The following is a 12,607-nucleotide window of genomic DNA, read 5'->3' on the forward strand; positions in this document are numbered from 1 at the left end:
ACACCTAGTTTCAAGTAAGTACTGATAAGAATACTAAGTCGTACTGTTGAACTCGTACCAGACTCTTAGCAACATGTCTAAAACAAGCTTTTCTTGAAATCTTGGGGAAAATAAATTAGTCCAAAGTTAAATGTTGGCAGTAGTGTAGAAAACAGATATTAGCTCATTTCCACTGGGACGGACGAAGAGGAAACTGTTTGTACCGGAGGCATCGAGAGGCTCTTTTAAGACTCCTAGTTCACTTAATTAGGATCACTAAGACCTCATTTAAAACGAGCCAGGCAGGCAGCAGGAGAAACCAGGCCTCCGTCTGTACGTCCGTCTGTACGTCCGTCTGTGTCTCTCTCCGTTAGTTTAGAGAAGGCCGAAGAAAATTGTTGGAGCATTGAACAGTGTGTGGGTATCCATCTTCCTGTCTGTCAGTCTCTGCTACGGTGAGACCCAGGCCGTCTGTCTGTCTATAGCACGTTGAGACAGAGACGACTCTGCCAGTGCTGGGTCACGGCGCTGCCTGGGCCATGTGTCAGCTGTTCCCATGGCAACAGAGGACCGCAAGGCTGACACACCACACACTCAAACATACACTAAGAAGAACACACACACACACACACACACACACACACACACACACACACACACACACACACACACACACTGCAGTCCGGCAGCAGAGCGATGCAACAGGAATACAAAGGAACCTGCCTGTGTGCAGAAGAGGTATTACACAACACTGGCGGAATACCGAGGAAGCTAGAACAGATCAGAGGATACAGAGAGGAGTAGAACAAGCACTGAGAGCTAGGCAGCAGTCTTATTATAAACCCATGACTGACAACAAGACCAAAGGCAGGTAGCCTAGCAGTTAAGAGAGTTGGTAGAGTAACCGAAAAGGTCGCTGGTTCGACTCCAGTAGCCAGCAAGGTTGAAAAATCTGCTATTCTGCCCTTGAGCAAGGCAGTTAACCACCAACAACAAATGCTCCCTGGGCACTGATGATGATGTCGATAAGGTAGCCCTCGCACCTCTCTGATTATTGGGTTGGGTTCAATTTGGAAGACAGATTTCAGTTCAATGCATTCAGGTCTGCAACTGACTAGATATCACCTTTCCTTCCCCATAGGCTTGTGTGCTAATTCACAGGAATGCTAATTCTGCTAATATGCTTGTATTGATCATCCGTACCTAAAATATCCATAGCTAGAGTTACACGATTATTTTGGTGTAGTCCATTGTGCTTCATTAATTTAAACAATTGTCATGATGTTGTTAGACCCCATCAGTTTCCTCCACAGGTCTACAGGGCCGAGGACCGGACGAGATACAGTAGAGCCCAGGCCAGGTTCTAGTCTTAACGTCTCTGCGCTACGGATCCCTTTAGCTGGATCATTTCCCTAAACAACCGCTGAATCAAAATATTACAAAAAATATTTATAATCATGCAATCACAAGTGAAATATACCAAAACACAGCTTAGCTTGTTGTTAATCCACCTATCATGTCAGATTTTGAAAATATGCTTTGCAGCGAAAGCAATCCAATTTTTTGTGAGTGTATCAATCAATGCTAGAACAGCTAGCCCCAAATTAGCATGGTCACGAAAGTCAGAAAAGCAATAAAATGAATCGCTTACCTTTGATAATCTTCGGATGTTTGCACTCACGAGACTCCCAGTTACACAATAAATGTTATTTTTGTTCGATAAATATTACTTTTATAACAAAAAAACGCCATTTGGGTTGCGCGTTATGTTCAGAAAACCAAAGCCTCGTTCCGTTCGACAAAAATTCCAAAAAGTATCCGTAATGTTCGTAGAAACATGTCAAATGTTTTTTTATAATCAATCCTCAGGTTGTTTTTAACAAACATAATCGATATTATTTCAACCGGACCGTAACCTATTCAATAAAAGAGAGAAAGAAAATGGAGAGCTACCCCTCTCGCTCGCAGGAACTAATCAAAGGACACCTGACTCGTTTTGAAAAATCTCGCTCATTTTTCAAAATAAAAGCCTGAAACTATGTCTAAAGCCTGGTCACAGCCCAAGGAAGCCATTGGAAAAGTAATCTGGTTGATACCCCTTTAAATGGAAGAAAGACGGGCAAGGAAACACAGATAAAATAAAAAAAATCACTTCCGGGTTAGATTTCCTCAGGTTTGCGCCTGCAGAATCAGTTTTGGAAACTTTGGAGTGTTTTCTATCCTAATCTCTAAATTATATGCATATTCTACGATCTGGACCTGAGGAATAAAAAAAATAATAATCTGACCCCTAGCGTCAAGATTAAGTAACACAGGTCTACAGGGCCAAGGACCGGACGAGATACAGTAGAGCCCAGGCCAGGTTCTAGTCTTAAGTAACACAGGTCTACAGGGCCGAGGACCGGACGAGATACAGTAGAGCCCAGGCCAGGTTCTAGTCTTAAGTAACACAGGTCTACAGGGCAGAGGACCGTACGAGATACAGTAGAGCCCAGGCCAGGGTCTAGTCTTAAGTAACACAGGTCTACAGGGCCGAGGACCGGACGAGATACAGTAGAGCCCAGGCCAGGGTCTAGTCTTAAGTAACACAGGTCTACAGGGCCGAGGACCGGACGAGATACAGTAGAGCCCAGGCCAGGGTCTAGTCTTGAGTAACACAGGGCAGGAGGCTGGATGGCAGATTGCTGAGCTGGCGGCTCTCCTGCTAATTGGATGACTTTGCTACCTCTGGCACTACCTCTGCTGGAAATGCGTACCAGAGTCCCAAGCTGTTGTATCAACCTCAGCCCATCTCCAACCAGGTTAACGTAGACTAGCCTCAGCCCATCTCCAACCAGGCTAACCTAGCTTCAGTTCATCTCCAACCAGGTTAACCTAGCTTCAGCTCATCTCCAACCAGGTTAACCTAGCTTCAGCTCATCTCCAACCAGGTTAAACTAGCTTCAGCTCATCTCCAACCAGGTTAACCTAGCTTCAGCTCATCTCCAACCAGGTTAACCTAGCTTCAGCTCATCTCCAACCAGGTTAACCTAGCTTCAGCCCATCTCCAACCAGGTTAACCTAGCTTCAGCTCATCTCCAACCAGGTTAACCTAGCTTCAGCTCATCTCCAACCAGGTTAACCTAGCTTCAGCTCATCTCCAACCAGGTTAACCTAGCTTCAGCTCATCTCCAACCAGGTTAACCTAGCTTCAGCTCATCTCCAACCAGGTTAACCTAGCAGAGCCCAGCTTATCTCCAACTAGATTAGCCTAGCTTCAGCCCATCTCCAACCAGGTTAGCCTAGCCCAAACTCCACCTAGCCTATTCCACAGAAAAATATTCCTGCAGCAACAGGATTGTAACATTTAGTGGATAATGTTGCTTGATCGGTAGTTAGGCAATTAGCTGACTAAAATTAGGCTACATGAAAAGTGCAATACTGTTGATATTGCTGTTTCAGTGTATTTATGTAAATCCCAAAGCTCATCTGCATTTCCTGCGGTGCAGGAAAATTCTCAACAAAAGAGTTATCCTATATCTGTACCTTAAAGCCTGAACTTCAAATTCCAGACGGCCCCTATCCTGACCTAAAGGTGTCCCTCAGCTTGTAGACCTATCCTCTGACTCGACTGTCTGGGCACGGGCTTGTCAGTCTGTACAGGAAGTGGTGCCCTTATGTCCTAGACAGCTGGCACAGATAAGATAGGAGAGCCAATCATAGGTGAGTGAGCCGGGAAAGTCATCACAGCTAATCAACACTACACATCTACCACCAGGAGAACAGGTGGCAGGTCAACCATTACATGTCACAGACATAGAACAACACACAATGACACACACACACACATAGAAACCAACACACACAAATTAATACGAACACAGGCATAATGTCAGAGGCAAGGAGTCTACAAAAGCAGATGTTCTGTGAGGTGAGACTGTACTGAGGTGGACTGAAGCTCAGGGGTCCTTCCTAACCCACCTTGGTTGATGTCTTCGATGGCCCTGCGGATCCCTCTATCGAAGGCCCTGGCGTCTGCAGGACTCTGGAAGGTCAGGCCAAACTTCTTGTCGTTGATCCTCCAATGGTGAAATATGGGGTTGACCTTGTTGTAGACCAGGTCCTTCTTTAGAATACACTCCAGAACAACCTGAACAGCGAGAGAGAGACATCTGCTAGTGACTTGAAGTTCACATTTTTCTACACTGACATTTCAGTCATTTAGCAGACGCTCTTATCCAGAGAGACTTACAGGAACAATTAGTGTTAAGGGCCTTGCTCAAGGGAACATACTTGCCCAACACTCTTAACCACTAGGCTACCTGGCCAGATGGTAAAACGTTGGTCCCACTACCTTAAGGCAGAATAATATGATACAGAACCACACAGCACAGAATCTAGTCTAGATTTCTCCAGAAGCAGCTAGAAAACCCAAAAATCAGTTTCTCACTCGAAAAGCAAAGGCGTAGAAAGTAGAAATCCAACATGGTATAGGAGTGTAAAATCACTACATGGAAACTATGCTATTTACCCCTGTCTGAGGGAGACTTTGAGGAACAGACATCTAACCGCCATCTTACTCATCACCCTAAGCTGTTTAAATGTGTCCCGTTTAATTACAACACGAAGCGTGTTGAGATAAATGAAAAGCCACAACCCTGCCCCAACACTGAATAAATTGAAACGCTCCAAATCCAACCAAATAATGAACCCTTTTCCCTCCCCTCTTCATTTATAAAACGGATTACAATATAGTGGTTTTATTTTACAAATGATAAAGCTGGAGTTAAGAACAGTTTTGGAGCCAGGCACAGAAACTAAGAGAGAAATATTATTAATCAAGACTGCTGGGTGGCCTCCAGCCCTTCCTCCAGCCCTTCCTCCAGCCCTTCCTCCAGCCCTTCCTCCAGCCCTTCCTCTAGGCAGATTCAATGAAATGAGATATGGCCATTAGTCTTTGAGGCTTTGGGCGAACGTGCACAACGACGAGGGCTGAGTGAGTGAAGGTGCACGTTGGGTTGAATGAGGGAGGGAAGGGACGACGTTGTGTGGCAACTTGTGCATTCTGTTTGACGTTCATGTTTGAAACCGTTACTAGGTGGTTGTCTACGACATGGTAATCTGTGTTATACTGTCACCTTTCTAACAAAACGGCAGTATTAGTAAATAAAAAAAGATTGGTAATAACATTTAATTGTACCTATGCAAAAATAACATAAGAAACCCGTAAAACAAAACAACAGTCAAAGAAAGTCAAGCCCCAATGGCATCCTGACGGTCAGTATATAAATCATTGTCACCTTTGTCCATGTTTGATAAGAGTGCATACGTGGCAGCTGAATGTGTGGGTTTGTGATATATCTGGTGTGTGACGGATCGCATGAGTAGTGCACAAAAACACATATTACGAATAGGCCTATTAGCTGGAAATGCAGGTGTGTATTAGACAGGAGTGTCTCGCTCACCCAGAGAAAGAGAGGAGTAAGGGTTAAACCCTTGTGTTTACACAGAGCCTGTGGAGGAAAGGAGGGAGGGAGAGATAGGCGGCAGGAGGTGTCCGCCTCTGGGGCTGATTGTGGGAGGCGAGACTGAGCGGAGCCGGAGTGGGTAAGGTGAGCGGCTTGCCTGGGAGAAGAGGAAGTATCGCCGTTGAGGAAGGATGCCACTCAACACCGCATTCATTCAAGTCAGGGAAATAGAGAGGTGGATCCACAGAAAGGTGGAGAGTAGAGACCAAAGAGAGACCAGAGAAACACCGAGAGAGAGACCAGAGAGAGAGAACAGAGAGAGAGAACAGAGAGAGAGAACAGAGAGAGAGAACAGAGAGAGAGAACAGAGAGAGAGAACAGAGAGAGAGAACAGAGAGAGAGCGAGAGACCAGAGAGAGACCAGAGAGAGACCAGAGAGAGAACAGAGAGACCAGAGAGAGAGAACAGAGAGAGACCAGAGAGAGAACAGAGAGAGAGCGAGAGAACAGATAGAGACCAGAGAGAGAGAACAGAGAGAGAGCGAGAGAACAGAGAGAGACCAGAGAGAGAGAACAGAGAGATAGCGAGAGAGAACAAGAGAGACCAGAGAGACTGAGAGAGACCAGAGAGACTGAGAGAGACCGAGAGAGAGACCAGAGAGAGACCGAGAGAGAGACCGAGAGAGAGACCAGAGAGAGACCGAGAGAGAGACCAGAGAGAGACCAGAGAGACCGGGGACAGAGAGAGACCAGAGAGACCGGGGACAGAGAGAGACCAGAGAGACCGAGAGACCAGAGCGAGAGAACAGAGAGAGAGAACAGAGAGAGAGAGCAGAGAGAGAGAACAGAGAGAGAGAACAGAGAGAGAGCGAGAGAGACAGAGACAGAGAGAGAGCGAGGGAGAAAGAAAATACAAATGCAGGATCTTCATTTGAGCCAGTCTCCTACAGCAGGAAAATAATCATGCAGCAACAGGAAATGTGAATTATTATGTGTGGACAATTTTGTAGCGGTACATTTTTAGTAAGGGAAAATCAAGTCAAATTTAAAAAGTGGAAATAACAAACTGTAGAAGCCTTTTTAAACCTCAAATACACTAAGTTATCCTGCAACAGGGTGATCAAATTAAGAACCTATGTATGTAGGAGACGGAGGTGGCGCGAGAGAGGGATTGGTAAAGAGAAGAGAGAAGATTAATTGAATTCAGAGTGAGTCTTAACAGATTGGGGGAGTTTGTAGTTGCACTCTGGCTTTTGTGACAGGGGGAGGACTGAGATGTTATCAAGAGGACAGGACTGTTTCTCTGTGTGAGAGCAGAGGACAAGCAGACACCAAACAGCAGACACACCAAATCACAGAGATAAATGCCACATCCATTCATTCAGTTATCCATTTGATATTCTACCAAGCAGCAATGCTAAATCTATAAACTAATTACAAAAACGACTTCCCATGCATATAGAATAACTGGGGCAGAGTCCTCTTAGTTTGTACGATCTCTTATCTTTATTAATTTATGTGTTAACTTCTTATGGCTGCAGGGGCAGTATTGAGTAGCTTGGATGAAAAGGTGCCCAGAGTAAACCTCCTGCTCCTCAGTCCCAGTTGCTAATATATGCATATTATTATTAGTATTGGATAGAAAACACTCTGAAGTTTCTAAAACTGTTTGAATGATGTCTGTGAGTATAACAGAACTCATATGACAAAACTCATATGGAAGTGGGAAATCTGAGGTTTGTAGGTTTTCAACTCATCGCCTATCGAATACACAGTGGGATATGGGTCAGTTTGCACTTCCTACGGCTTCCACTAGATGTCAACAGTCTGTAGAACATTGTCTGATGCTTCTACTGTGAAGTGGGGCCGAAGGAGACGGGAATGAGTAAGGTCTATCATGAGCTGACCATGCTCTGACCATGCGCATTCACATGAGAGGGAGCTCTGTTCCATCGCACTTCTGAAGACAATGGAATTCTCCGGTTGGAACGTTATTGAAGATTTATGTTAAAAACATCCTAAAGATTGATTCAATACATCGTTTGACATGTTTCTACTGACTGTTACGGAACTTTTTGACATTTCGTCTGCTTTTAGTGAACGCGCTTCCTGACTTTGGATTTGTTTACCAAACACGCTAACAAAAATAGCTATTTGGACATAATGATGGACATCACCGAACAAAACGAACATTTCTTGTGGAAGTGGGAGTCCTGGGAGTGCATTCCGACGAAATTCAGCAAAGGTAAGTGAAGATTTATAATGCTATTTATGAGTTTTGTTGACTGCACAATTTGGCGGGTAACTGTATGGCTTCCTTTTGTGGCTGTTCTCAGATTATTGAATATTGTGCTTTTGCCGTAAAGCTTTTTGAAAACTGACACAGCGGTTGCATTAAGAACAAGTGTATCTTTAATTCTATGTAAAACATGTATCTTTCATCAAAGTTTATGATGAGTATTTCTGTTATTTGACGTGGCTCTGCAATTTCTCCAGATATTTTGGAGGCATTTCTGAACATGGCGCCAATGTAAACTGAGGTTTTTGGATATAAATATGAACTTTATTGAACAAAACATATGTATTGTGTAACATGAAGTCCTATGAGTGTCATCTGATGAAGATCATCAAAGGTTAGTGATTAATTTTATCTCTATTTCTGCTTTTTGTGACTCCTGTCTTTGGCTGGAAAAATGGCTGTGTTTTTGTGATTTTGCGGTGACCTAACAATCGTTTGTGGTGCTTTCGCTGTAAAGCCTATTTGAAATCGGACACTGTGGTGAGATTAACAAGAAGTGTATCTTTAAAATGGTGTGAAATACTATTATGCTCGAGGAATTTTAATTATGAGATTTCTGTTGTTTGAATTTGGCGCCCTGCACTTTCACTGGCTGTTGTCATATCATCCCATTAACGGGATTGCAGCCATAAGAAGTTTTAAGAACAAGTCTATAAAATCCTGAAGGAAATTAGTTGGTTCAATATTTCTTAATCAATCCAATACAGAAGTAGCCTATTAGGCTACACAAACAAATAAGTACATCTAAGAAGGTTAAATCTAGCAGTGGAGAAAGAAATGCCATATTAGGGAGCTGTTATCATTTGAGAGCTGGTAATTCAGCAGCCAATTAAAGCTGTGCTCTTTGACAAAATGAGTGAGAAGGGGAGAGAGAGCAGAGAGAGAAGGGGGGGGGTTCAGAGAGAGCAGAGAGAACAGAGTGCGAGACAGAACAGAGAGAACAGAGAGAGTAAGAAAGCAGAGAGAGAAGAACAGAGAGAAAACAGAGAATGAGAGCAGAGAGCGAGCAGAGCTCGAGATAGAGCAGAGAGAGAGGAGAGTGTGAACAGAGAGAGAGGAGAGTGTGAACAGAGAGAGAGGAGAGTGTGAACAGAGAGAGAGGAGAGTGTGAACAGAGAGAGAGGAGAGTGTGAACAGAGAGAGAGGAGAGTGTGAACAGAGAGAGAAGAGTGTGAACAGAGAGAGAAGAGTGTGAACAGAGAGAGAAGAGTGTGAACAGAGAGAGAAGAGTGTGAACAGAGAGAGTAGAGTGTGAACAGAGAGAGTAGAGTGTGAACAGAGAGAGAGAGTGTGAACAGAGAGAGAGTAGAGAGTGTGAACAGAGAGAGAGTAGAGAGTGTGAACAAAGAGAGAGTAGAGAGTGTGAACAGAGAGAGAGTAGAGAGTGTGAACAGAGAGAGAGTAGAGAGTGTGAACAGAGAGAGAGGAGAGAGTGAACAGAGAGAGTGGAGAGAGTGAACAGAGAGAGTAGAGAGAGTGAACAGAGAGAGAGAGAGTGAACAGAGAGAGAGAGTGTGAACAGAGAGAGAGAGTGTGAACAGAGAGAGAGAGTGTGAACAGAGAGAGAGAGTGTGAACAGAGAGGAGAGAGTGAACAGAGAGAGAGAGTGAACAGAGAGAGAGAGTGAACAGAGAGAGAGAGTGAACAGAGAGAGTGAACAGAGAGAGAGGAGAGAGTGAACAGAGAGAGAGGAGAGAGTGAACAGAGAGAGTAGAGAGAGTGTGAACAGAGAGAGTAGAGAGAGTGTGAACAGAGAGAGTAGAGAGAGTGTGAACAGAGAGAGTAGAGAGAGTGTGAACAGAGAGAGTGAACAGAGAGAGAGAGAGTGAACAGAGAGAGAGTGTGAACAGAGAGAGAGAGAGTGAACAGAGAGAGAGAGAGTGAACAGAGAGAGTAGAGAGTGAACAGAGATAGTAAAGAGAGTGAACAGAGAGAGAGAGTGAACAGAGAGAGTAGAGAGTGAACAGAGAGAGTAGAGAGTGAACAGAGAGAGTAGAGAGAGTGAACAGAGAGAGAGCGAGTGAACAGAGAGAGAGAGAGAGTGAACAGAGAGAGTAGAGAGAGTGAACAGATAGAGAGAGTGTGAACAGAGAGAGAGAGTGTGAACAGAGAGAGAGAGTGTGAACAGAGAGAGAGAGTGTGAACAGAGAGAGAGAGTGTGAACAGAGAGAGAGAGAGTGTGAACAGAGAGAGAGAGTGAACAGAGAGAGAGAGAGTGTTAACCTTTTCTCAATAGGGGGGGGGGGGCGCTATTTCCACTTTGTAAAAAATCGTTCCCAAATTAAACTGCCTCGTACTCAATTCTTGCTCGTACAATATGCATATTATTATTACTATTGGATAGAAAACACTCTCTAGTTTCTAAAACCGTTTGAATTATATCTGTGAGTAAAACAACTCATTTTGCAGCAAACTTCCTGTCAGGAAGTGAGAAATCTGAAATCGAGGGCTCTGTTCCAGGGTCAGTTTATTAATTTGCATGGAATCTATGGGTCTACATGCACTGCATACGCCTTCCACTAGATGTCAGTAGGCAGTGAGAGTTGGAATGGGGTGCCTAGCTAGATCTGAGGCCGAACAAGACCTCTTGGAACCGTGGGTCTGGTCTTTTCACCGTTTGGCTTGACGCAAGAGGGACCTCTGCATTGCGTTCAGAAAAGCTTTCGTTTTAGAAGTTAGATATATCCGGCTCTGATTTTATTTGATATATGTGTTAAAAACATCATAAACTAGTTATATTAAACCGACTTATATCAGTTTATATCAGTTGATTGCGATTTTCGGTATTTTGTTTGTTATGCGTTCTGGTGAGTTGGGCACTTCCGTGCCGAATGGCCAGCTTTGTTAGCTAAATCGACAGATGAAGACGACATTCTACAACCGAACAACGATTATTCTGGAAAAAGGACACCTTGTACAAGATTCTGATGGAAGCTCATCAAATAGTAGGAACCATTTATGATATTATTTCGTATTTCTGTCGAAAATGTTTAGACTATATTCCGCCCAGATTTCGGGCGCTGTCTCGCTATAACGTAAGCTGTATGTCGTACTAAGGTTATTTTTAAAAATCTAACACAGCGGTTGCATTAAGAACTAGTGTATCTTTCATTTGCTGTCCAACCTGTATTTTTTTAGTAAAGTATATGATTAGTTATTTGATTAGATGATGTGAGTGTCAGAAATATATCCGGATTATTTTGTGCAGTTTGGCTAGTATTCACATTGTTCAACCACGAATTGTACCGCTAAATATGCACATTTTCGAACAAACCATATATGTATTGTGTAATATGATGTTATAGGACTGTCATCTGATGAAGTTTGAGAAGGTTAGTGAAAAATGTTATATCTTTTGCTGGTTTATTCGCTATCGCTAACGTGCCTTGAATGAATGCGGTTGTGTGGTTGGCTATTGTAGTAAGCTAATATAATGCTATATTGTGTTTTCGCTGTAAAACACTTAAAAAATCTGAAATATTGGCTGGATTCACAAGATGTTTGTCTTTCATTTGCTGTACACCGTGTATTTTTCATAAATGTTTTATGATGAGTATTTAGGTATTTCACGTTGGTTTATGTAGTTATTCTAGCTGCTTTGGTGAGACTTGTGATGGTGGCTGCAATGTAAAACTATGATTTATACCTGAAATATGCACATTTTTCGAACAAAACATATGCTATACAATAAATATGTTATCAGACTGTCATCTGATGAAGTTGTTTCTTGGTTAGTGACTATTTATATCTTTATTTGGTCTAATTTGTGATAGCTACCTATGCAGTAAAAAAATTGTGAAAATATGCGGTTGGGTCTTTTGCTATCGTGGTTAGCTAATAGAAATACATATTGTGTTTTCCCTGTAAAACATTTTAAAAATCGGAAATGATGGCTGGATTCACAAGATGTGTATCTTTCATCTGGTGTCTTGGACTTGTGATTTCATGATATTTAGATGCTAGTATTTACTTGTGGCGCTATGCTAGGCTATGCTAGTCAGCTTTTTTACTGATGAGGGTGCTCCCGGATCCGGGATGAGTACCAAGTAGAAGTTAACAGAGAAAACAGAGAGAGAGTGAGCAAACACACAGAGACAGCGAGAGGGGAGAGCGAGAACGGAAAGAGAACAGAGAGAAAGAGCGGAGTGAGAATATAGAGAGCGAGAAAGAACCGAGAGAACAGAGAGCACAAGCTAGGGAGAGACAGAAAGAACACAAAGAGAACAGAGCGAGAGAGAGAAGAGTAAGAGAACAGAGAGCAGAGTGTGAACAGAGAGAGAGAGAGAGAGAGTGAAGAGAGAGAGAGTGTGTGTGAACAGAGAGAGAGAAAGTGGGAACAGATAGAGAAAGTCTGAACAGAGAAAACAGAGAGAACACAGAGAGAGCGAGAGAACAGAGAGAGCGGAGAGCGGAGAGGGGAGAGCGACAACGGAAAGAGAACAGAGAACAGAGAGAGAACGAGAGAGAGAACAAAGAGAATATAGTAAGCGAGAGAGAACAGAGAACACAGAGCGCAAGCTAGGGAGAGAGAAAGAACACAAAGAGAACAGAGAACACAGAGCAAGGGAGAGAACAGAGAGAGGGGAGAGAGAGAAAGAACAAAGAACAGAGAGAGAGAACAGTGAGCGAGCAAAATAGAGCGAGAGAGAGGGGGGGGGGAACAGAGGCGGAGAGAGAGAACACAGAACAGAGGGAGAGAGAACAGAAAGAGAAAAAGGGGGAAGAGAAGAGGACAGAGACCGAGAACAGAGACGGAGGGAACGAGAACAGAAAGAGAGAAAGAGGGGAAGAGAAGAGGACAGAGACCAGAGAGAGAGACAGAGAACAGAGACGGAGGGAACGAGAACAGAAAGAGAGAAAGAGGGGAAGAACAGAGTGGAAAG

At 43.5% G+C, this 12,607-nt stretch overlaps 1 protein-coding gene across 1 annotated transcript in view; it reads right to left on the reverse strand.

The window, feature by feature from the left end:
- The window catches only part of LOC120023163 (sprouty-related, EVH1 domain-containing protein 1-like), a 100,876-nt gene that overhangs the window by 15,144 nt on the left and 73,125 nt on the right, over positions 1 to 12,607 (reverse strand). The window contains exon 3 of the mRNA XM_038967175.1: positions 3,940 to 4,108. Within this exon, the coding sequence (XP_038823103.1) occupies positions 3,940 to 4,108 (169 nt within the window). The remainder of the gene's footprint in view (positions 1 to 3,939; positions 4,109 to 12,607) is intronic.

Source organism: Salvelinus namaycush, chromosome 28, assembly GCF_016432855.1.
Source record: "Salvelinus namaycush isolate Seneca chromosome 28, SaNama_1.0, whole genome shotgun sequence".
NCBI classification, from domain to species: Eukaryota; Metazoa; Chordata; class Actinopteri; order Salmoniformes; family Salmonidae; genus Salvelinus; species Salvelinus namaycush.